General features: G+C 38.5%; 2 protein-coding genes across 2 annotated transcripts in view; one reads left to right on the top strand and one right to left on the bottom strand.

The window, feature by feature from the left end:
- jv (javelin) overlaps positions 1-2,178 on the bottom strand; it is a 162,796-nt gene extending 160,618 nt beyond the window's left edge. Inside the window, exon 1 of the mRNA XM_073084807.1 lies at positions 1,951-2,178. Coding sequence (XP_072940908.1) covers positions 1,951-2,045 — 95 coding nt within the window. The 5' untranslated portion in view covers positions 2,046-2,178. The remainder of the gene's footprint in view (positions 1-1,950) is intronic.
- MCU (mitochondrial calcium uniporter) overlaps positions 1-27,737 on the top strand; it is a 232,896-nt gene that overhangs the window by 167,968 nt on the left and 37,191 nt on the right. The window lies entirely within an intron of this gene.

Genomic DNA, 27,737 nt, shown 5'->3' on the forward strand with positions numbered 1-27,737 from the left:
CATTGGCTAAACCCAAAAGTTATAGCCATTTGCATTCTATTTTTCACGTATTTTTTTAAAGTGAAAACTTCTTTAGCGGAATTTTTGTTATGGGTAAAAAATGTTAAACTCGCGTCAGGACATGTGGCCTGATCGAAAATTCGTAAGACGGCAAATCAAACTGCAAAAGTCAAGATGTCATCCGGTGTCAGTATAGAAAAAATGTGTCAATATCAGTATCAGTTTTATTTTTTATTTATTATATTTTATTATTCAGGTTATGTTTCGAAAGATTTCGCTTCTGCCGGCACTCCCGGAGTGCAACCCGTTGTATTTTTAACACATCATTTTATTGGCGTTTAATTTTTTATTTTGTCTATGGTTTTTCACTTGTGTTTACGGTCTATGAAACTTATAACTCGTACACATTGGATCTGTACGAGTTGTTTTTTCGTAAAACGGGTAAAAACTACCTAATTGATGGCTATATCTACAACGAGCGCCCCTTTTAATTTTCTAACGAGAATCCTTGCATACCTTTGGGTATGCAAGGATTATTAAAAGTAATTGATGTCATTTCCTGTAAATTTAGCTGGCTTTAAGTAAAAATGCCTAACGTGCAGTTGGCGTCAATTACAAAGTTAATTCGGTCAGCTCTACTATAAAGGATAGTAGTCATCCAGCTTAAGCTAAAAATGAATCATGACCATCTGCATGGCGGAGGGGTCAATATCTGTCACACAATGGGTTCCAGGTTCGATCTCTGGCCAGACAGATATCTAAATGAAGAACTTAGATCTTCTGGATCTGGTGTTTCTGTATTGTTATTTGTGTGAGTTGATGACATCCATTTTGCAGGAAAATCTAGTGTCGGATTATGAGTGTAGAAAGTGTTATTATTTAACCATTATAACGTTTATATTGCACATATTTTTTAATGATCATAAAAAAATAACAGTTAGAAAAAAATGAAGTCATGCTTATTACTTCGCTACGAACTGCTAAGTAACTGTTAAAATAATAAAAAATACTCATTTGTATGCATTTATACTGAACGTAATCAAAATTAACATGTTTGTAACACTGATGATCGCTTTCTTCTAAATAACAGTATCATTAAACTTTTAATAAAATAATAATTCATATGAATTTTGTAATGAAGGTGATTCGCCTTTAGTGGTTCGACCGCGGAGGTACCACCGCCACACCGATTTCTACCTCATAACAGGAGCTTTAAGCGCTGCTGTCAGTAACGTTTTAAAATTAAATGTCCAAATTGACAAGATGAGGCTTTATGTTTTGTGAGGCAGACAGAAAGACTTGAGCAGTTATTTATTGTTACGTTCACTCAGTCTACTGAAGCGAACAGAACAGAATATTGGATTGAGTAAACGTAACGTAAAATAGGGGGATATTTTGAAAACTCATGGTAAGGGTAAAGGTGTGGAAAGCGAGACATACTTACCTGAGGCATTCTAATTAACTCCTCAGGGGTAGCAACGAATCTGTGGCCGAACTAATGTAAAACTCTTTTTTTATTCTGGGGCTGATTACAGATGTCCACGGTCTTTTTATCATTTGTTGGACTATATACTCGTCGGTTCCTATACTATAAGAAACATAACTCGAAATTAATACGTTGGTAACATTGTGACTCGTTTTTTTATAAAATTGGCGTAGCATACGAGCTTGTAGGCCACCTGATTGTAAGTCGTCAATACCGCCTGTGGACATCTACGACCATCTCCATACCAGGCAATATAGAGCTGTTTCTACCTAAAGCCGATCACAGATTTCCTACTTTTGAGGACCAAAATAATCCTCTGATACTCGTATGTAAATCACCGAAACTGTTTCACGCTAAAAATATACATGGCAGTGGTCCCGGTCGAACAATATTGGCTCTACTTTTCATATTTTAAATACCACCGCTCGATTACTACCTGAAACATTTTAATCGCAAACACTTACCTTCGCCTCCTGTTGTGACTTTTCCGCCGGTCGTGGGCGGGCGGATCGCTGGCGTAGGCGCCGCCGTCGCCCTCAGCGCTGTGCCCCGCCCCCATTGCTACCCCATGCCACAACACACACCGTCACTGACACACACACCACTGACACGACACAATGACACTATAGTATATTAGGTGTCGTGGTGTGACCGCCGCGTTGTGTCCGGGCGGCTCACGTAGCGAATGTGAAGCGTACCGGCGCACGCGCATGCCGCCTTACATAGGAATTAATTGGTGCGAGTAGCGAGCGGCGACGGGCTGCGTCTACTCAATTATCTCGGAGCATTAAGGGCAATATGCCTAAATTAGCGGTGCTATTGTAGACGATGGCAGTTCTAAGGAGTCGTTATAGTTATGTTGTGGTCGTTATGTACTGTTTGTATTTAAATCATTTACGCATATTCCCTGACACATAAAAATCTATATACATTTTAAAGGTGTCCAAAGTCATATATCTTTTTCATAAAACAAGTATGTGTGTAAAACAAAAAGAAGTGTACAATATATGTAAATTACAATGTTTGTATACGCTAAATTACTAATCTAACAACATGTCAAATCGCTCAATCAATATTAATTTAATTTTATTAGTGTTAATGGCTGGCTCCAATTTGAAAAATAGGTTGCTTTTGAACCCGACAAGTGGCGGCGTTGTAGAAAAGTATTTTTATGTCAGAACAAAGTGCTTGGGCCCATTAGTAATTTAACTTTTTTGCAATCCTCTCCATATAAAACTCTTTATTATCAATCTAATAAATTCTTGACATATAAATACTAGACAGGGTAATGAGTTACACTTTTAAATATAAATGAAAATCGTAAAATATTTATGTATTCATTCAAATTAGTACGCCATTATGTAAAATAAATTATGTAAAAAGAATTGCGTATTCTTATGTACTCGTAATAATATAATTTTTAGCAGTGACAAATTAATTATTGGTATTTTTTCACATTTATGTGAAGTGTTACAAAACATTCGTAACTATACAAGCGTAAAAGACGTAATGTAACTAATTACATAACTAATAATATTCATACATACATTTATTACATAAACAAATACGTGTGAATTACTAGCTTATGCCGGCCAATTTATTTGCTAGGGTTAATATTACATACTCAAAAATAGTGTAGTTTTTGTTTTAAATAGTTTGATAGTATCATACATATAAGAGCAAAATAAGCTTGGTATGGAGGAGTCAATTAAAAAAATAACTTTATTTGAAAGCAGTAAGGTTGATTTTAGCATGACTATGTGGAAATTATTTATAAATTTGATATTTTTAAGATTTTAGGAAAAATAAAATAAAATTGTGCTCAGCGATGGTACGAAACACCTCCATTTTTAATTGTCTTCTTTTTGCTATAATTTTTACATTCTAAAATCGCATAATATGTCTTAACAATTTATTTTATTGAATTTGACAAACATCTGTCTCGGACCGACGCTCAAACATGAATAGACTCGTTTGAAGGCAAGTGAGAGTAACAACGCCTAGTAGTGGAAGCCGCGCCACGCCTACTTTGCACTTCCACTTGTTTTTTCTGTTCCATGGTATCATAGTATCAGAGATTATCGGCTACGAACAAATTTTCATATTCTTACCACTTACCTAGTAGTATGACCATTCTATTATTATGATTTCTTTTTTTTGCATTCTCCGTTGTAAAAGGTTGTGTCTTTGCTTCTATGTGTTCCTTTCCTTCGGGCTTCAGACATTCTTAGAGAGTGAGAGTTATAATATTAGTCAATTTGCTCATTTTATGGATCTGTCATATAACGTAGTTACTAAGTATTAGTAAGTAGTTTCTATTCTAGTAACTCCCTTTAACGTATGAACAAAAATATATACACATTTTTAAGTTTTAAACACCAAGATCAATTCCGCAGAACTGAAACTTGAACAAACAAATAAACAACTTAACAATAGATATAGACAGGCTGTATTGCTCATTGCGACGGTAAAGCCTACTTATTACTGATTCGAAACAAACTTTGAAACAACAGGCCGGTGTTGACGCTGAAACGAGAAAGTAGCCGAAACTTGCAGAGTATCTGCTAGCTGAATTCCTGACAGTTCCTGTACTCCGAAAACCAACATTCATTGAAACAACGGTTGTTCTTAGGAACTTGGGACTGATGAAAATAGTTATGTATTGTTTATCTACTGAATTCTGTTGGTATCAAAGAACGCCACAGTTTTCAAAGAGTTTAAATACAGGCTGTAAAGCGGACATTGTCAAGAATTTGGAACAAAATTTTTCATCTCGATTTGCACCTACGGACATTTACCTTCGAACTTCTATACTTAAATGTCTTCGACAGTTTCTTACCGTTTTTGATTTGATCAAAGCAAAATTAGAATTTATTATTTTTGAGTTTTATTGAGAGCCTTCAGTAATTCGGAGCTTGGAGCACGAGCTTCTATCACCCTTTGGATTTAAAGTGAGCCATAGACTTTCTGTTTTGAGAATTAATATTTATTTGAAAGTATCATTAAAGTAAAATGTACATGGTAGTCTTTTCTTTTTAATGTAGCAATGTTATAAATATACTGCAAAAGGTTTAAATATGGCGCTTATTCTAGCTATGAAGTATCATCTTTTCTCAAAACCTTGATAGATTTTTCCGCTGTTATCTCATGACTTGGGCGTATATCTCCAAGCTAATTGTTGCGCGATCCGCCTCGGAAATCGCTTCGCTCTCGTTTCTACTAATTACACGAGCTGCTGCTTTTCCAATGGAAAACTCGGAAGGAGAGAACATCACGCCCATGGCGCTGGACAATTGGATGTAGGACACCATGAAAAATATCGAAGGTCGTGAAAGTTCTTGAAATTACAGTACAGGATGTTTCAGCGAGATTGGCAATAGGAATATAATAAATAATAAACATAATAAATAAACACTTTCTACACTCACAGACACTACACTCTACCCCACACTAGGATTCCCTGTGTCGTGGGTGCCATGGACACACACATAGACAAATACACAAACACCCAGACCCAGAAACAGAAATCTAAATTCATCATTTAGATATCTGTCTGGCCGGGGATCGAACCCGGGACCATTTGCGCGTCAGACCGGTATAGTGACCGCCCCGCCACGCGGGTCGTCGACACTCTGCGTTTGAACGCCAGACCGAGCAGCCCCGCCTGCTCGCGCTCTAAGTGTTCGCTAACCCAGATTTTTTGTCTGGCCTTTCGGCCGGTTCTCGACTACTCGATTTTTATCGGTAGCGGTCCGTGCTTTGTTTATTGCCAATTTATTGGGAATAAACAAAACTCACGTCCCGACGCGTTTGAGTTGGTGGATACCTAACGGTGCCAACGAAACCAGCTAGCGTTGACCCGGTGCGCTTCTCAGACCTCTCGGTCTGAGAGAAACCGGCAGACCCGATCCCACTGCACTTGGGCTATCCCAAGGGTGACGGTAGCAGTTACTTTCCCTTAGGGGTAATTGCATTTCCCTCCCCCTCCCCGTTAGCTCCCTGCCTCGGCAGGGAGGCATCCCTGGTTACCATGGCCTACATGGTAACGGATAGGTTTTTCGAGGCTCTGTCCTCCCTCTTGAGCAAGGAGCTCAACCGCCCCATTGACGCTGTCAAACTCCGCTCCCTTTGCGAGCCCTTAAAGTCCGTAACGGATCCCCTGTCCGTTACCGATTCACCCGCATCCCCTGATGCCACCCCGAGATACGAGATGGACTTTGACGCCATCTCGCTAAAACGCCCCGCCTCCTCCGACGAATCATCGGAGAACACCCTCATCACCGCCCCCTCCTCCGACGACGACCAGGGTTTCACCCCTGTCAAGTCGAAGAAGACCAAGAAACGACCGGTCAAACGCGTCGCTAAGGCGACAAGTGAGACTTCTTCCGAGGCCTCTATCGAAGCCACCCCAGCCCCAGCGGCCCCCGCTCTGGCCCCCGTGCCAAAAGCCTCCACTCTGGCCCCCGTGCCAAAAACCTCCACCGAGCCCCAGAGCTCAACCCCCGCGGCTAAGCCCGCCAAGCCAGCCACGCGCTGCGAACCGGCACTTGCCAAGTGCAAACCGCCCCCACACATTTTCTTCAGAGATAAGTCGAAATGGTCCGACTTCTCTAAAACCCTAGTGGAAAAACAGATCCACTACACCAAGGCACGTAACCTTCGCGACTCTATTCGCGTTTCATGCCCCACCACCGAGGACTTCAGGAGCCTCATTAGGCTCCTAACTCACCTTCAACTCCCGTACCACACGTACGCTTTAGAAGAGGACCGCAAAATCAAAGCGGTCCTTAGGGGTCTCCCCTACGAGCTTCCCACCGACGAAATCCTAACGGATCTAGTCAACCAAGGGTTCCCCGTGGAAGGTGTACACAAGTTGTACAACCGCAACGGGGTCAAATACCCTCTAGCCCTGGCCATTCTAGCCAAGACCCCGTCCTCCAAGGACATTTTCAAGGAGAAGGAGCTCACAATCTGTGGCCTTTCTGAGATCAAGGTGGAACCACCTAACAAGCGTGGCTACCCTGCCCAGTGCCACCGCTGCCAGCTTTACGGCCATGCAGCGGCGAACTGCACTGCCCCCCCAAGGTGCGTCAAGTGCCTAGAACCCCACGCCACACGTGAGTGCAAGAGGACTCGTGAAGACGAGTCCCCTCCTGCCTGCGTGCTATGCACCACTTCAGGGCACCCGGCTAACTACCGTGGCTGCCCTAAAGCCCCCCGTCCCGCTCAAAAGAAGGTTGCTAAAAAGCAGCCCTCGAAAGCAGGCCCACCTCCGGTCAATTCGACCAATTTCCCGCGGCTAGGGGCCTCCAAAACCCCAACCGCTCCCATGAGTTGGAGGAAAGTCGCACCCGCGACCGCCCCACCAACCCCGGCCCCTAAGGCCACTCCCACTCCCCGTCCCACCCAAGACGCATCGGTAAGGGAACATATCATGTTCCTTAAGGACTGCGTTAAGGGCGTGAACCTCGACGAGATCATACTCGTCTCGCAAAAGATGCGTAACGCCAGCCAGGCGGAGCGCATCGCAATCTACTCTGAACACCTAGCGTTGTTCAAGTCCATTCAATGAGTAACGTTCATACTCAACCCCTTCATCCCGGTCGTCAAAAACCTAAAGGCGTCTCGCTTATCTCCTTCAATGCACGAGGTCTTAAGCCTTGCATTCCCGAACTCAAAGAGTTCGTCGGCAACAGGGATATCGACCTGTTGCTTGTTCAGGAAACTTTCCTCAAGCCCTCCCTTAAAGGCGTAAGTCTCCCCTCTTACGCGCTTGTACGTAATGACAGAGCCGACGACCGTCGTGGCGGAGGCACTGCCATCTACTATAAGAGATCCTTCCATTGCACCCCTCTGGAAACACCCAAGCTCACCAATATGGAAGCCACCATATGCAAATTAGGCATGACAGGACATCCGTCCCTGATCATAGCCTCAATTTACCTCCCCGCCAATAAAGCCCCTCTCCAAAGCGACTTGGAGGCCCTCCTCTCGCTCGGAGACTCTGTCGTACTATTTGGAGATTTCAATTGCAAACATACCGTTTGGAACAGTCGTCTGACTAACACCAACGGTAAGAAACTCTTAACCATTTCCCGCGCACTGGACTTTGATATCTTCTCTCCAACAGCGCCAACCCACTACCCCGATCGGGAAGACCAAGAACCCGACGTGCTGGATTTCGCCCTCCTTAAAGGCGTCGCGCTCAATACAAGAGCGATCGAAACACTGGACGATCTGGGCTCAGACCATCGTCCAGTCTCTCTACAGTTAGGTCCCTATGATCCAACTCCCCATACCTCCTCGAAAACCTTCACTAATTGGGAAGGGTACGAGAAATCTCTCACCTCGGCCATAGAGGCCCCCGATTCACCGTATACTATTCCCCCAGACTACCTTGTTAGCTCGGAGAAAATAGACAGTACGGTGAACTCACTCACCCAGCTAGTTCAGACTTCGCTTCATGACAACGCGAAGGTGGTAGAGGTCCCGAACCGCAAACTACCTCGCGAGGTCAGGAAGCTAATCCAAACTAAAAACGCAGCCCTCAGATGGGCCGCCAAGTATCCCACCCCTGTCCTTAGGAGGCGCGCTAACGCCCTCCAAAGGAAAGTCAGATCCCGGCTAGCCGAAATGAGGGACTCCAACTGGAACTCTCTCATGGAGGATATCCAACCTTCTCATAAGGCATTCTACAAAATCGCTAGACGATTTCGTACCGAAGCCTTCTCAAGCACTCCCCCTCTCACGCGTCCCGACGGCAGCATAGCCTTCGAAGACGCTGAGAAGGCCGAATGCTTCGCAGATAGCATCGCTGCGCAGTGCTCCCCCAGCACTCAACCGTGCGACCCTATCCACATTCACAAGGTGGAGGAGGAGGTCCTTAAAAAGATCTCTCTCCCTGTCACCTCTGCTCCCATTAAAATCACTACAGACGAGGTCCGGACCGTCATCCGCGGTTTGAAACCTCGTAAAGCCCCAGGTCCGGATGGTATCTCCAACCTGGCGCTAAAACACTTCCCCGAGCAGGCACTGACCCTTCTGGTCATTATCTTCAATGCCTGCCTCGATCTCAGCTTCTTTCCAACAGCCTGGAAGACAGCAACAGTCATCGGTATTCCCAAGCCTGGGAAACCGAAACATATTCCCTCCAACCACCGCCCCATTAGCCTCCTCAATGCAATGGGCAAGGTTTTCGAACGGGTGATCCTCGTTCACATAAGAGGGCACCTCTTCCCAATAGATGCTCCCCCACTCATCATTCCTCACCAATTTGGCTTTCGCCTCCAGCACTCGTGCCCCCAACAAGTCCACCGCATTGTCGAGTACATCACAAGCGGGTTTTATCCAAGACGTAACAAGACACTAGCAGTCTTCTTCGACGTCGCCAAGGCTTTTGACAAAGTCTGGCATGGAGGACTGGTATACAAGCTATACCATTCTGGTCTTCCTGATCGCCTAGTCCGCATCGTGGCTTCCTACCTTCAGGACAGAACCTTCCGCTACAGGCACGAAGGTATCCTCTCTCCCCCACGCCCCGTAACAGCCGGAGTCCCTCAAGGCTCAGTGCTCGCTCCTACATTATTCATATCGTACTCCAACGATATTCCTATCCCCAAAAATGGGGTGCAGCTCTCACTCTTCGCCGATGACACCGCCCTTTACATCCAAGGGCAAAAGGAGTCATCCGTCCTCGCCAAACTCCAACGCTCGGTCAACGAGTTAGGAGATTGGTTTAGGAAATGGCGCATCGAAGTCAATGCGGAGAAAAGCTCCGCAATGCGCTTCGACCACAAACGCAGGCGCTTAAACAACCTGCCCTCCGTCAAATTACTTGGGGCCCCCATTCCATGGAGGCCCACAGTAAAATACCTAGGAGTTACCCTTGACCCGGGCCTCACCTTTAGACCCCACGTCTCTAAGGTCACCCATACCGCCCGCTCTTACATGAGCCGCCTCAACGCCATGATTGGCAGACACAGCAAGTTGTCAGCCAGGAATAAGCGAACGCTGTATAAGGTTTGCATTCGACCGGTGTTAACATACGCCTCTCCAGTCTTCGCTCACGCGAATCCCACCATCCTAGACAAACTCCAGGTCATACAAAATCTCTTTTGTCGTCGGGCACTTAATGCACCCTGGTATGTCAGAAACGCTGACCTCCACCGCGACCTGGAGCTCGCTCCAATACAACAAGTCCTCAGACAATTCTCTGAAGCGTTCTTCGACCGCTCAGAAAACCATTCCAACCCCTTAATCAAGGGTGCAGCGGACTATGCTGCCCCTCTTCCTACCCGTTACAATTGCCGTCGGCCAAGAAATATCTTGACCGACGCTCCTAACAAACTCTCCACCGATGTGGAGAATCTTCTGGCCGCCCACAGGGGCGTACAACTCTCCATAGAGAATCGTCTTCCCGACGATTCTAATCTTATTCATGATACGTTGACACCTTCAGTGTCATCTATCCAGCGGTAGCTCTCTAGGGAGCGCCGCTAGCGCCTCTCGCTCCGCAAACGAGAGGTCGCTATCCGATGTCGGCTGTACGGTCCCCTTGGACGAATGCCTTAAAGGAGTTTTTAGTGGGATGGTCCTCCCTTCAGGAGGACCTTTCATTCAGCCCCACACGACGCAGGCACCGGCCGTCGCGGCCTGTAAGTGCTTGGACGCATTTTTTGCTCCTCCCTCTCCGTAGAGGGTCAGCCCTTTTTCCTCCTACATCTGGGCGCCAAAAAAAAAAAAAAAAAAAAAACGCGGGTCGTCGAATATGAAATTATAAGAAATAAATAATAGATTGTCAGTATTAGTATTAGTTCTATGGGAGTGGATGATAAAGTTAAGAAAATGGAATTCAAAATTAATAACATGGAATTCCAAAGCGTACAATTTTCTGAAATCGTGTGTTTGCACGCATAAAATTAAAACAAAAAAATATGTTTTGAATGTTAATTGGTATTGTTTGCTTGTACATGTTTATTCAATTAACTCATTTCAAAAATGAAGGTTCTTCCTTAGATTTCAAAAATAACACGGTAGTTTGAGTTGTGGTGGAAACACGCAGGTCATATTTTGTACACAGAGGTCTTTGCGTACAAAGAGTATATTTTAGGAGGACAAAAAGTAATCAAAATTATGTTTGCTGGCGAATTAAATATTATCATCATGAATTTCATTAAATATTTTCCATCATTTTCTAATACTTTCAAGCACCGTAAATTAATTGACATTATTACGAATTCAATCATTTTGGTCCACCTAAAAATATACGTAGAAGTTTTTGTATAAAACATGTGATCAGAAATCCTACAATCCTAAATCTTTATTTAACGCATTTAAGTACAAAAGCATTGTAAAATTTTGAGAACAATGTCTTGGAAACAAGGTCAAAGTTTTGAAGGCACTTTCGTCCCGAGTGTAATGTAAAAATATATGACAGTTTCATAAAAAGCGTGCAAGTTTTTGAAAAGAAAAATATAGCACTATTCACAATATAGACAAATATGATGGCTCTAGAATTTTCTTTAGTAATTGTAGAGGACTAATATGAACGAAAGTTATGACGAAGATAAAAACTGAACAAAAATAAAAATTGTCCAAGTGAGAGTCGAACTCGCACGAGGAGGGTTCCGTACCACTAAAATTTTTATTTCTTTATTTTTAGTGTTCTCTTTTATAGCAGCTATTAAATTAAATGCATTTGATCCTTCTACCTTTTACAGTTCAATAGAGAGAAAACATCGAAAATTAGCAGTTTCTAGTATGGCGACACCCATTTAATTTCAACTAATTTTTATTTTTAGCATTTGTTTTTATAGCGGCCACCGTTATACGCATACTGCGAAAACTTCATGTTGTCTATCAATTACGGTTTAGGAGATAGAGCCTTGTGACAGACGGACAGACAGCGGAGGCTTAGTAATAGGGTTCCGTTTTTATCCTTTGAGTACGGAACCCAAAATAAAACGAATGCAATCGAGTCACAGTGAAATCGATTGCAGATGCCGATCGCCGATGCGTTGCTATTTCTTTTAGATAAGTTTTTATAAACAATATCTCATTCAGGCATCTCGTAATTGTGAATTTATTGAGAAAGACATCTATTGAGAAATACGCGATGTTTTCATTTTTCTTATGGATTATGGATTGTATTTACAAAATTAATACTTTTATTTTACAAAGTTCGAGTAATACCTGATGGTAAGTGATCACTGTCACCCATGGACACCTATTTCTGTCTAATAACAGCAGTGGTAAAGCTGCTGTGTTCTTGATCGAAAAGTGTCGTAAAGGGTACATTCTTTGACGAGCCGTTCCAATTTATTCCTCTGGGAAAGCACCGCATCTGTGGCCAACCGTAGATAGGACTCTATCCTATCGCATAGATTACAAATCTCCATGGGCGGCAGTCACTTACCGACATATCCACCTACTTCTATATTACAAAAAATATTTTAACCTAATTCACCATAATACGCTATTCTCAATTCGATGTGCTATCACGTAAAATATAATGTTATTTAATAGTGATCCTATGACGAAGCAAAAAAATTGATAAAGGATAACACAGTTACCTAAGTTTGCAGATTATATTTTGACCCACATCATAGTTTTTATGTGCCCAAACTTATTTATTTATCTTCGTTAGTGTCTAAGTCTAGCGTAAAAGGTCTTTATTTACAGACAAAAAGTGTAAATAGCCTGTTTTATTTATTTTACGTATCATATATGTGTGTGGGTGTGTGTGTAGGTACTATGTGTACGAGTATGTGTGCTTTAAGTATCTTATTTGGAGTTCTACAAGTATTTTTGTTGAAGTTTGATTTTGACTTTGGATATTGTTATTTTTAGAGACGCAAAGAGCTTGTAGTGTATCTGACGGTAAGTGGTAACTGCTAATATATAATAATAGAACAGGCTGTATTTGAAGCCCCATAGCATCCTCCATCGTATATAGCATAGTATATAGTGTTGCCTCTCCTGAAAACTAAGATAAGATGGTCGCCTTACATGAAATTCAGGCGTCTACACCTTTTCATCGAAACGCTACTTTGTACTAGCAATGGATCAACTGGCTCTACCATTTTTCATAAAGCAAGTTTGCAAGCTATCTTAGTAATAAATATTATTCAAATAAGTAGATCTATGTCATTTGAACGCTTATAAAGCTATTTACAATTAAGAAATTGGTGGTAGAACCCTTTGTGGTTCGACTCCGGCGGCACCACCGGCAGGAATAGGCTGCCTAATGACAGCAGTGTTAAACGCTGCTGTGTTCTGGTTTGAAGGTTGTGGAAAGGGAGACCTTTCCGAGGTGTTTCAGCTTAGTTCTCAAGGGTAGCGGCGCATTTGTGGGCGACCTCAGGTAGGAATCTTATCTTACCTGGGGTTGATCGCAGATGTCCATGGCCGGCAGTAGCCACTTACCATCAGGTGGACTGCTTGCTCGTTGGCTACTCTTACATTTAAAAAAAGTATGTAAAATAAATATAAATGTATAGAAAATTACAAAGATGTTGAACAAATCTGACGTGTTCCATATTGTTACACATTGACCACACAAACGGTATCGTCTCTCATAAACATAATAGCTCCGATTATGAATTTAACAGTATACGTATTACCGTTCGATGTTCTGTTTCTTTTTAACATTAACCATTTTGTGTAAGAGTGAAAAGGATAGACATCTAATGGAGATTCCGCAGCTGGCCGGTGTCTTTGGACCGGAACAAGATACGCAATATTCTTTCACTAAATTGCTATCTGGACGATGTATGGTTTGTTAGACGTTAAAGGAAATTTTACGTGCTCTATATTAAAATTGGGGATTTTTTGGTAAATTAATGTACCGGCATGCAATCCATTAAATTATTTATTTGTAATGAACTCTAGAAAATAATATCTTTGATGAAAATGATCATATGCGACAATACCTACCGTAACGCCTCCTATAAGTAAATTTGTGAGTAAGTAAGAATTATGAATTGCAGAAATAAAACTATGATTTGCACTCCATTTCATAACCCATTTGTGGAGAATGGAGACCATTGGTAGAAATCTGAGACCCGCTCGAATAGGTCCCACGAAATGACGGTCGCAGATCGTTGTGAAGTAGTTTGACTATAAATATATTGCCCTACTTAACGTATATATTATAATTAGTATAGCTTTATCTTTAGACTTTAGACTTTAGTCCTCTTTTCCTAATTTCTCTAACGAAATATAGGTACCCTAAATGCATTTAGAATCTTATCTCTGTAATTTTATTATTATAATATAGAATCTTTTGTTCACATTCGGCAAAATTCCCTTTGTTTAAAAACCTATGAAATTTGAATAACTACATAATATGTCCTCTGCAAGGCATACAAAGGACTAACCACAGCGGCTTCAAATCGCAAATCATAATGGAAATGGCTCCATTATGTAGTTCAACTGGCGTGGAACTTCACATAATCGTTACTCAAGATTTCAAGAGCCATGTGCAATTCTGTATGGGTTCGCTAGAAATTGTAGTAAGATATGTGCAGAAAATAAGGTTCTTGATATTTGTTTGAATGGAAAAGTGTTGGTATGCTTCAGGAATATAATACCGCGTTTTGAGGCGTGCTAATATAGATTCCAGGAGATTTTCTGGACCCGTTGTAACGAATCTGCTACAGTCTTTATTTCTCAGGAGATGTACAATGTACATTACGATATAACTTGGAGATTGTTGATGGCTGTATCAAGAAGTACTTTCACAAAGGCAAGCTGCACCAAGAGCTCACAATTTCTTATACATTTGGTAAAAAATATATTTTATGTGCGTTTAGAATCATAAATCTGTACTTTAGTAATATAGAATCCTTAGTTCACATTCGGCAAAATTTCCTTTGTTTAAAAACATGACATTTGAATAACTACATAATATGTCCTCTGCAAGGCATACAAAGGACTAACCACAGCGGCTCCAAATCGCAAATCATAATGGAAATGGCTCCATTATGTAGTTCAACTGGCGTAGAATTTCACATAATCGTTACTCAAGATTTCAAGAGCCATGTGAAATTCTGTATGAGTTGGCTAGAAATACGTAGTGAGATACAGTCAGAAAATAAGGTTTCTGATATTTGTTCAAATGGAAATGTGGAGATTGTTGATGGCTGTATGAAGAAGTACTTTCACAAGAACGCAAGCTGCAACAAGTGCCCACAATTTCTTATATATTTGGTAAAAAATATACTTTATGTGCGTTTAGAATCATAAATCTGTAATTTAGTAGTAAAGAATCCTTTTTTTTTTTCTTTTCGAGGGGGAAGCCTTCAAAAGGTACCCGACGACGTGGGAGCGACGCCGTGTTATGTGGGATTTTTACCGCACTAAAACCCCCCCGGTGGCCGTCCTCGGCGCTTGGTGGAGAACTCCGGGATCTCCAACGGAACACAACCGGAGTCCTCCAAGCACGATGCCCGGATCGGGTTCTGCCCTGTAGTAATAGTAGTGAGATATGTACAGAAAAGAAGTATTCTGATATTTATTTGAATGCAAAAGTGTTCAGGAAATTCATGATTTGTTTTGAGGCGTGCTAATATGGTTCTCAGGACTAATAAATTACGACATGACTTAGATATTATATTGAAGATGATTGTGGAAATGTATTGTAAATGTATTGGAAATGTATGTAAACTGTGATCTATAACTTTGAAAAATACTGAAATTGCATAATGTTAAAGACTACATATTGTGTACCAAAATTAATTTGGCAATAATTAATAAGGGAAATTCCTATTTTGAAGTCCCTTACCATGCTGAATACGTACGTTTTTTCGACTGTTATAGTTTTAAAATATTTTCCAAACAGCGAGTAGTCACATATCCCTAAAATATATTAGTGGCTACACATACGACGAAATAATATATCTTAGGTACTCAGAACATTGAATTAATTGCAGTGATAGCCTAGTGGTTAAGGAACACGGCCTCTCGATCGAGGGGTCCGAGGTTCAAATCCCAGGCACGCACCTCTGATTTTCAAATTTATGTGCGTATTAGAAATTAATTATCACTTGCTTAAACGGTGAAGGAAAACATCGTGAGGAAACCTGCCTACCTGAGAGATTTATAATAAAAAAAAAATCTTAAAGGTATGTGAAGTCTACCAATACGCACTTGGCCAGCGCGGTGGACAATGGCCTGATCCTTCTCATTCTGAGAGGAGACCCGTGTCCAGCAGTGGGACAGTAATGGGTTGATGATGATGATGATGATGACTCAGAACATAAGTAGATCACTCTTGGAAGTGTTCTGCGTAATAACTGAAGTACCATTACCTTTACAAGAGTCGTAATTATAGGACCCTATTACTTTCCTAATAGGCCCTTTTGATGTACAAAGGAATGGAGCTCAGTTTAATGGGCATTCATTCATGAAATAATATTTATTTTATGCTTGATGAGGAAAATCTCGGTCTCGAAATAATACATCGACAAATTTATAGACATTTTGTTTCAATATTTATAAGGTGTTTTTCATGAAATAAACCTAAAATGGTGGCCGACCGTGGGAAATTGTGACACTATGTAAAAATAGTCCTGTGTAACTAAATAGATGCGTTATAACTCTAAAGACTGAGTCTGAATGCCCTTTGTAAATAAATGTGATTTATATTGTTTCCACCATAACAGAGATATTTTGTAATACTTCTTCCGAAGCTTCGGCTATTAAATCATAAGTAGAATCATGTGAAGGTGGTAAAACCCTTATGGTTCGACTCCGGCAGTACCACCGCCTCATCTATTTCTTCTTAATAACAGCAGTGTTGAGCGTTTCTGTGTTATGGTTTGATGGGTGTGGCAGTAGCCACTTACCATAAGGTGGACTGCATGCTCATCTGCTACTCCTATAATACTATATTATATAAAAAAAGTAGACAAAGTTACCACCATAGTCTCTGTAAAAACTTTTTTCGTTGAATTGAAATTTCACGATAGTGCATCAACTTTATTTGTAGTGGGTCATGTACATGCACGATGCGCTAGTATGCGTATAGTATCGGTACAGGCAATAATACACACACGTAAACGTTCGTATAGCACGTTTGCAACCACAATAACAATGTTAGCAACACACGTATGGTTGACGCGCAATCGTAAAATGTAACACATATTGTAATTTTGTTGCAATTGCCTAGGCAGCACGTTGAGACCTTAACTATTGACTCTAAATACACTAACTAGTGATTTATACCAAAATTATATACCTATAAAATTCATGATTCAATTAAAATGTGTATTAAAAATTAGAAATCCGGCCAATTACCTTTTTTAACATTACTTCAATTATGGAAGAAGTTCTCACTTCGACCATATTTTAGGTGTCTTTTTCTTATCTTCTAAAACAAAAGTCGAATTTTACAATTTAATACGGAAAGGTAAGTTCCTTAAAATGGCATTATGAATAATATTCTTCGTTTAATTTTAATTCCAATCACGTTCTAGAGACGTCTCTTGAATGGCAAAGGATTTTAAATAATTAAAAATTTCTCATTTTATCTCACCGTCGTGTCGCCCTATTCAATAACCGTGGAATTCATTCCAGAGGCTCGTCGGCTCTCCGCAGGAATTCTAGGTATTTTCCACGGTCCATTGGATTACCTTGTACAGGATTATTGTTTTGTATTTCGGACTGGCCGAAATACTTATATAAAATTAAGAATAAATTCGAAATTTTAAATGTTGACGTTTCGTTCATTATACACTAAAAATACAGTCCTAACTCAGAATTCGTCACGGGACGAACTACAAATATATTAACGGAGGGCCACGGGAGGACCTTTTCGGCCGGGAGTGCATGTGTTGCATCACGGTTGAACGGTCAATGGGTGTTGATAGAAATTTCTCATTTCTCGTTGACCGTCATACCTTCCGATGACCCCGGAATTTCAGAATTTTGTGCGTGCTTCGCAATGGAATTCTAGTCATTCTTCGCACTAGAATGGGTTGTGTTCATTCAGTCATTCCTTTCATCTCAAGCCTTTCGTATAGCCTTTTTCTTATAGGTATTCTGGTGAGGTGAGTTATTAAAATTTGATTCTCCATTTAGAATAGTAAAGGAATTGATTATCATTATCCATGTTCTATATAAATAAACTTAGCGAGAAGGCTACTTGGTAAAAAAGTGTGTTGGTAGATTTCATATACTTTTGAAAAATATCCGAAAACTTCTTACGATACTACTAATTTAAATTTGTATGTTTATCATGACCGCTAAAGTCAGTCATACTTTTTGGTGGTGTCCTTAAATTTTAATTGTGCAACTTTTTAAAGCATACAACAGTGACGGAGGTTTTATTATGTTCCATAATAAAAGCTCGAGACTTTGCAGCGTTTGTGTAATAAAGCAAAAATTCGCACGACAAGCTAGACCCTGACCTCGTTAAACATTGTTTACAAGTTGCTTATGTCAACGACTACATAAACTGTTATATGTTGTTTGACATCGCGTGAAAATCGACACCGCTTATTGGTTGTTAAGCTTTCCATTACTATTGTATTATATAAATAAATAAATAAGGCTGGCTACACTCGTAGCACACTAGGATTTATCCTGTGTCGTGGGTGCCGTGGGCAAAAAGACGAATTCACAGATACACAGGCCCTGGAAAGAGAACTTAATTCATAATTTAGCGTGTGGGACAGATGTGATAGCTCCGCTATGCAAGTCAAATACATGCAAGTCCCATGTTGAGACAGAGTTACTAAATTCAGCAGAATTTTACGATTTAGTAAATTGGCTGTAATTCTTTATTATGTCTATTCCAAAAGAAAATTACATATTTGTTGCTTTTACATAATTGTTGCAAATAAAATTTTAATATTTATAATAATTTTGCATACCTACTCTGAAATGTATTCCGCTGCAGAACAACATTTTTACTGGAACAGTAGTTCGTTTCAATTCTAAATTTCAGCCATAAATAATATTTACAAGAAAACCAAATTACAATAATCACAAACGTTGATCACTACAGGTGTCGTTCATTCGTATTTATCCGAAATCGGATAATCGAATCTAATCGTCGCTTATCTCCTAATCTGGCCATCCCGCTGTTATTGTGTGGATCACGTGCTAAATCTAATCGGACTCAGGATGTATTTAGCTGGGATTATGTCACGCGATTATGTTTTATTATGAGCAACTCTGTGCGGGTTTGTATCAATGGCGCGTACACTTTCACGTATTTTGCAAAAATGTCTAATAATTTTGGAGAAGAATGTAGGTTTTTAGACCTGGGAAGATAAGTGTGTTGTCAAGATTATCCATCTATCTAATACCTTTAAAACAAGCAATTCTTGTATATATATATATATCATCGATCTCGAGTTCCTTTTTTTTGTGAGAAAATCTGTTCTTGGGAGCTCTAAAGAAAACACTTGTGATTTTTTATTTCAAATAATCGGTATTTTTGTTTTATTATTACAACACTGAGCAAAGCTCGGTCATCCAAGTACTTTTATATCATACTCAGAAGAGATTATGCATGTAACTTTGCGCTGAAAATTTTCGTCGCTAAAATTAAGGAAAATTTCCGCACTTAAACTAATTATTCAAGGCATTGATTATTATATTTATACTAAAAACGAAAAAAAAAATATTTCATAATCAGTTGTCGTCAAGTAGGTATTTCATAGTTGTAAATTATTTTAAGTAAGACGAATATATAAACTAGTAGCACGCATATATGGGATTAGTATATTATATATGAGATTAATTATTTATAGATACGTTGCTACTCTTGACTTGACCTTAGTGGTCAAAGGAAGCCCCCGATTATTTCTGCTCCACGCCCTTACAACTAGAACACAAAAATCCAAAAGAAATAATAGAACATACGTTTATAAGTACGACGATAGAGAACAATTCTATTTACTCCTCACTTCAGATACTTATTTCAGTTTCTATTTCATTTTATCTTCCGCGCTTGTTACCAGAATGTTTGACAGAATTCTATTTGAAACTGTATGTTAAAAACGGAATGGAAATGTTTGCATAAAATCTCTTCTATTCACTCAGGCTGAATTGAAAAAAGAGGATTTATATTTTTATTCTGTGCTTGTGAATATAATGACGATATTCTGTGACAAAACAAAAATAAGGAATATAATGCACTAGCTATAATATAGCTAAAATGCTTTGTGGTTACACCCGCGTAAAAATGTATACTACGGTGACATATTAATCTTTTGACTGTTTATAGATTTATCAATTTTGTAGTATTAAACATTTTTCAAACACGGCTGATAAGCATGATAATTTTTCACATTATTACACAAAGACTAAATTAATACATTTAGTTAAACTGCAAGATTGGAATTAAGAAGAATTTGAAAAAAAGAAAATCTAAAGGAGCAGGTACCTGCTACAGCCCGATCCGTTTTGAATAATTCCGAAGCCTTTCAAATTAAGGGAAGACTTATTTTATGAAATTACTTAAGTTATCCTGTAAAATTAATTAAGGGCAAGTGTAAAGGCCAAAGACTAACTTTAAAAGGACCCCTAGGTTCAGCGGCTTATCATTATCATTATTAATCATATTATCTTGGAGCCTTACAGATTACATCATATTTATTATAAGATACTTTTCCTTTATCCCCTTATCAATTTTAGTTTAATTATACACCTCATACAAACTGTTTATAAATATTTTTATGTACGAAAAATCAAAGGAAAATCAGAAAATCCGCACTGCGACGTTTCACAGAGTTTCCTTATTGCGTCCGTAACAAAAATAGTAGAGTACGGAAGATTTTCGTAGTCTCACTCCTAACTTGCTTACGCTAAGCGACTGTATTGTTGGGGTTTCAAAGAAACGGAAATACCCAGGAATTGTGGTTGAATAAAAACGAGCGCTGTGTGGCCACTGAGTTCGTAAATAGAACCTTAAATAGACTTTAATCTATTGTTGGACTATACTATAGGTATAGTATTTTTTATAATAAAGAAGTAACAGACGAAATAGTTCACTTGACTGATGGTTATCTGTAATGGGCAGCCCTTACAACTTTTATTAAGCAGATTTCTGCTGTGGTGTTGCGCTGGTGCCTTTGGAGTTGAACCACAGAGGGTTCTACCGCTTTCAAAATATTTGATATTGAAACAGATTGAGAACATTTATATTTTAATATTTTGTAGTATATATCTAAATAATAGTTATTTAGTATAGATTTGGGAGGTAAAAAAATCTTAACTACTTAACTATTTTTGTACACTGATTGCTCATCTTCATATGGTGTTTCTGGCATCGTCTACTTGGGGGAGATATCTGCGTCCAGTACCCTTACCAGGAGTTTTTACCTTTCGACAAATATGACTGTTTTGGTATTTGTTTACGTATTTGCCCATACAAATTCCAATCAGCGCCCCTAGCGGATTGTGTCAGGACTAGGAAATAGTATGGACCAATACGTAAACAAATACCAAAACAGTAATATTGAACGAAACGTAAAAACTCCTGGTAAGGGTACAGAAGTGGCTGGCCTCCACGTTTTACAAATAAACTGCAAAAATATTTCTGCAATTCTCTATCTAGTAAGTCGTAGTTACAAAATTGCATACCTTGTATGCAAAAAGGTTGGTTGTACAACTCTTAAACTGCAAACTTTCTTTGGTCTGATATGGGTACTCGAATAGCTTAGGTGGCTGCTAGAATAGCTTAGTACTAGTGCAGCTTACGTGACTGGGTTCTGCTAAATATTTATTCAATATGAGATCGGATTATCGATGTAACCATACAGTCTAATTTTAAGTTGCCGACGTAGTTCTCATAAAAAAGCAAACACTTAAAATTCTTAATGAAATGAAAAAGCAATTTTCCTTACTTCTAATGTATTTCTTTCTCGACAAAGATATTTCGTTCGTGAAATATTTATTATTAGAATTTTGAGATTTTTATTGACACGAATTAGCACATTACAAAACTGATCTTATATGAAAATTACTGGTATTACCTATTTTTGCAGATGTTTACATAAAATCAATTTATGATGTAAATATTTTGAAGAGTGTCGGTAAAGTTAAATAACATGTTAACATAATAGCAGTGCGAATGAAATTAAACAAATTATATTTTTGCATGTTTGTAATATTTTTAATGGTTATAAGTTATAAAATATACTCATCAGATTTTTTATTTGTTTCAGGTGGGTGTTCTGATGTGAAGGCTAAGTAACTTCGATTTACTCAATAATCATATAATTAACGTCATTATGTTTACACGGAAACAGTATAAGTAATATTCTTCTTCCTAGTTTAAATAAAATGAGATTCTTAACTTTATTTTTGTTGCCTTAAACTTTTAAGCTCTAAGTTACACGATTTGAAGAGCAACTCGTTAGTCAGAGTTAGAACTCAAGTGTCTTCAGTGCCTATTGAGAGTAACGAGCTAACTTTTACACTCCAAAAATAGTGTAAAGATGTACGTACATTTTAGTTCAAGTACTATTTCACCCTTTCAAGAGTTACTTATGACTTTACGAGTTATTTAAGGGTCCATAAAAATAAATTTACATGTAGATAAATCGAAAATAAAATATTCTTATTTTTCGATTTTTAAGACCTCAATTTTATAATTTGGTTAGCTCAACATTTATGGCTGCAAAATATATTTGATAAACCAGTTAGAAACAATTTTAATAGTAATTAGTATTCCTTATCAAGTATGTATTGTTCATAAGAATTTAATATTTAGTAGTACGGATTTTTTTTATCTTTTAGCGCAATCAAACATGTTTTATTACATTGCAAACATTGGTAAATAGGGTTTAGTTTTTTATATATGTTGCATGTTGTGTGTATAAAATAAAAATAAAATAATACAGTACATATTTGTTCCGTTATAAAAATACGGAGAGAATTGTAACAGTACGTACTTTATATTATTGTTTAAAATTATTTTCTACTGCACTCTCTGTGGTTTTATTTGTGCCGGCTTTTAACAGCTTTCTGAGAGCTTTTATTTCCCTTTTCTATCCCAGATGAGTGCAAAAACATGCATAAGGTTTAAAGAATGCGCTGTAAATACATAATGGCCACTTTAATGTCCAACAATAAGAAGAGGAACGTTGAAATGAGTTAAATTCTGTTGGGATTTTGTCTTTTGTTTCATTAGTTGTGCAGTCAGACTAAATATATAGAGTTAACCTCGCTTTAGCCGGACATTTAGATGAAAATAATAGAGATAGCATTTCAAATTAAATATCTACAGTGCCGTAACGATAGCACTTCCTTTCGTGCACTTGCCGACAGACTTATATCATACATATTAGGGGTAGTTTAGTTCTCTGTCCCTGTAGTACCGGGACCAGAATAGGGCAACGGTATCCTCTGCCTGTCGTAAGAGGCGACTTAAAGGGGCTTCCGGGGTTGCGGGCGGCAAGAGTGGGAGCTCGAACCGTCCAGCAAGCGACACCGGGAAGGACAGCGGTTTTGTGTGGTCGCATATCGCTGTAAACATCAGGGGATGTGATTGTAACGTAAATTGCTCCCCCCAGGGGAGAGCCCGATAGAAGGGCGACGCGTTAGGAGGACTCCGGTTGTGTTCCGTTGGAGATCCCGGAGTTCTCCACCAACCGCTGAGGACGGCCACCGGGGAGGTTTTAGTGCGGTAAAAATCCCACATAACCCGGCGTCACTCTCATGGCGTCGGGTACCTTTTGAAGGTTTCCCCCTCGTCAACAAAAAAAAAAGGTTCTTAAGAGTTCTTAAGAGTGGCAATGCGCTGCTCCAGCTTGAAGTAGAGCTCCTGTACTATATATTGGTTAAAGATCTCCGTAGATGCATGCTCGTTTGTTACTTCAATCTTATGTAAATTACCGAATTCTGCATATGCGAATTAGGAACGTATAGGTTGAGTTCAATACGGACCAGAACCTAGTAGCGTGTAACGATATTAAACGCTTACAAAAACAATTTTCTTAATGTCATGTACATGAAGGAAATTCTAGTGAGCACGTATCATTTTAAAAAAATAACTTTGTTACATTCACGTTACGTTACGTTACGTCTGACGCAGTACATAGAATTTTATGTTCATTCAGTAAAATTGGAACGCGTCAAACTATTTTCTCTTTGAACAGGGCCCCTACATGGCGTAGGCGGCGACTAGCTTTTAATTCGGGATATTATATAGCAGGTCTCAATATTTAGACATTTACATTTATAACTAAATCGCTAGCGTTAATATCTAGAGATAAGGCTATGAAAAAGTGAAAATAAATCTAAATTAAGCCGGTTTTAGCCTTGAAGTGAGACGGATCTTTAGAAACATCTGCCAGAACAACCTGGTATCCATGTTTTCAAGTGATCGATCATTTTTTCCCAGCCAACCTCTTAGAAAGTAATGGATTCCTACATTATATCGCACAAGTGACAATAGAAGATTGATATCAAAAATTACACGCTCGAGCTGTGAGCTATGTCCAGGGCCGGATTTGGATGTGTGGGGGCCCTAGGGCAACAGAGAAACGGAGGCCCCTAGTTATTTCCCTTATAATAATTTTATCGTCTTTCAAAAAATTATTGCCAGCAAATAAAATTATTTCAACACATAATGTGGTACCTAATACGTTAACTGCAAGTATTGACTAAAAATGCGAAAAAATACTGTGTGGAAAGTCACCTAAATTTGGTGACCCGTTGAAATTTAGATGTTTTGCATCCCTTTTGTGTGGGTCCTTTTCTTGTGGGAGGCCCTCCTCCTCAAGTCCGGCCCTGGCTATGTCGGCACGACATGTTTTATAATTATATACTTTAACTGGTTTAGAAATAACTCGTTTAACTAACGTCGAGTAATTGATGGCCTTAATAGTCTTTTCTCAGCAATTGAGATGATTGTGTGATATAGTTGTTGTTGCTTTTAGAAATGGAGCGTTAAATAGATCGTGTCGCCTCGCGATAATTTTTTGACGTATTTTTATGTAAATGCTTTAGTAGGACATACTTTCTTCATCTGATTGCCTACTGGTTCTACAGAACTTTTAGGTTAAAAAGTCACCTAAAATAGATTTTTGATGTGATTAAAAGTGAAATTAATTTATTAGCATTTCAATGCTCAATATTGAAATCCAGTTGGTATTATTATGTCTCTCATGTATATTATATTTCAGATGAAAATAAAGAAAGGAAGTAAAAATGAATTTAACAATACAGTTTCTTTAAGTCATGATAATGGGAGGTTATAGCAGAAAGTTTGGAAAATCCAAAAGTGCACGACTCATAATGCTCATTTAATTATGAAATATAAAAAAAAAAAATACTTAAGTCGTTCAAAATTAATTGCCGAAAAAACAGCTGTAGTAGGAAGAGGGTACTGCACAAGCGCTCCTGGTGGAATAAATGTACATAATATACAGTCTTGTAGTTTTCGTTTTTTATTAATTGCAATTAAACGACACTGAATTAATTAATCATTCGCATTCAGTGACCTACAATCGTCGATTAGAATTAAAAAAAAAAATTAACTCAAATGATGGATTTTTTCACAAGTTACAGTGTTTTCAGGTTTCACACATGACGGACAGGAAAATTTTTTGACCTATTTTGGTGTTTTTTCCAATTCAATTGCAGTAAATCAATTTTTAAAAAGTATGGCATTAATCTCCATTAAATTATCTCGACAATAGTAGATCAAGGCTATAATAATAAAAATAGCCGCCAAAATGAAGCGAAAAAAATTCGATTCGATCGTAAAGCATTCTCTGATGCTTCGCATCATGAGTCGTGCAAAATTATTATCGAAATCGGTGTAACTATTTTCCGATTACATAAAAACAGTAACAACAATTGTTTGAACAATAATGCGTAAGAATAATATGTATTTTTGGCGAAGATAATCCAGACGAATATTAAAATGTGTGGCATCACAAAGAATTTGGCTAGCTTACACTTGCCAAAGAAATGGCAATTATTCAACGTAATGCTAGACAGGGTAATTTGGGATATTGAATTGATGACCGTTTTACGGAATCCTTGGCATAGACACAGTTCATTGGTCTCCAGACAGTTTGGTTAATCGACTTAGCTTGCTTGATATTGTGTGCGATTTCAAGGCTATGATTTTTATGTTAGAACTTATTTTTTGTAGCTCATGAACTTTCTTTCGCCGCTTCTTTACCATAACGAAACATCCTATAAAGTGGTGATAGATAATTAGATCTACTTTGAATATAATACTGCGATTTTCATTTTGAAAGAAGACGTGGAACACTCTCCTCAAAGTTACATGTCTTAGGTTACATCTAAATATATATAACTCAAAGGTGACTGACTGACATAGTGATCTATCAACGCACAGCCCAAACCACTGGAAGGATCGGGCTGAAATTTGGCATGCAGGTAGATATTATGACGTAGGCATCTGCTAAGAAAGGATTTTGATCAATTCTACCCCCAAGGGGATAAAATAGGGGATGAAAATATTACTTCGTAACGCGAGCGAAGCCGCGGGCAAAAGCTCGTTACATTTAATCTTCGCAATGTTTTTATAGATATTTGTAAGGAGGAATCCATGGTGGTGACAAGGTGGTACTAAATGAAGTATCCCATCTCGTCAATTTTTTTTAATCTTACAGGATTTAATAAGGATTTAAATTGTTGTTAACAACGACGTATAGGTCTTGTAATAACTAGCGGAATGCACGTAATTGTTCCTCATTTTTGTGACAAATTTAAATAAAAAAATAGATTTTTTCTTCATTTAATGCTTTGTTGCTCCCACTACTCGTATTTCGTATGACACATGACAAACATGTAAAAGGTAAAGGATTGTTGTTAGAAAAATCTGTTTTATGTAACTGTGTGATTACAAAAATTGAGTTCAACCCTCTTTAGTACAATTTGTAAATTGAAATTATCATTAACCACGTTAAATACGTATACTATTGTTATTTCCAGTAAATTGACGCTGTTATACATAATTTCCATTATAATGGGTTTTTCGTCGAAATTCCATGTTTTACGGTTGAAATTATGATTTCGATGGCTCAGTCATAAATATTCATCTTTGTTGAGGCGTTAAATTAAATTACTTTGTTACTCCCATTGTTTTCTTTTTGTGAAACATTTCGATTGTTAAACTTTCATCGCTTTTGTTTTGTGAGGGAAATTAATAAATGTTGGATATTTAAATAAGTATTTTAAACTTAATAACTAATTTATAAAACCAGAAAATAATTGCACGGTAAATATTCATGGACTGATATGTCAGTTACATGTTAATTGGAGTAAGATTAACTTTGTAAATTAATCTCTTATGGAAAAATGTATTATGGATAGTAGTATAGTGGGTAAAGTCCGCGTATAACTGCTTGTCCGATTTGAATATAGAAATAAATCGCATCGCCATAGCAAATTGTATGACTACACCTGCTCGCAACAACTTCAGAGCAGACTAGCAGTTTTGCGCGGACTATACATATTTTCTGTCTTCATTAGTTATAAGATTTTTTATTGTGTTGCTTTATTATTTTTTCTCTATTTTATTTAATAGAGATCTCGCCGTTTTCAATTTCAAATGAAATACGTTATCGGCGGTAATGAGCTACTGATAAATAATTTTAATTTTGAATGCTTTTATTCGTCGCATACATAATATATGTACGGTCAACGGCAAAAGTAGATGATCAAAATCAGACATTCAATACTAATGATCGTAATTTGCGTCAAAATAGTGTGTCAATGAAGTGTTTCTAAAGCACGAGATTGTCAAGTGTACCAAATATTAACTAATAGTACTGCCGCCCAATATCGATTATCATTCAAATACCCAAAATCTCCAAACTTATTTAGTGTCAGAACTAAGGGCTCGAACACAAAACTGCGATGCGACGCGATGCGAATTCGCAACGCAGAAAATTGCGATGCGAATTGCTGCGATGCGATATCGTGCGGCGTAGCGTCTCTCAGGGTGATCAACAATAACAACCACTGTGCGATGCGAATCAATTCGCAAGTTCTTGCGATGCGTCGAGGGAGCTCGCAGATTTTTGCGATGCGACGTCGCATCGCAGTTTTGTGTACGAACCCTAAGAAATGAAAAGTTGTTTCAAAACAAGATGATTGTCAAATATACCAAAATTGGTGATAATACTGGTGCCAAAAATAATGACAAAAAAGTGACGGATGTAAAACAAAATCATAATTCGAATCGATTTCAATGTATTCATGCGTTTATTTCGGTTCTCTTTTCAAATGTATATACGAGTAGAAACTCCTTCGT

This window comes from Epargyreus clarus, unplaced genomic scaffold (assembly GCF_041222505.1).
Source record: "Epargyreus clarus isolate Ecla_fem2 unplaced genomic scaffold, WU_Ecla_fem_2.2 ptg000021l, whole genome shotgun sequence".
NCBI lineage: Eukaryota > Metazoa > Arthropoda > Insecta > Lepidoptera > Hesperiidae > Epargyreus > Epargyreus clarus.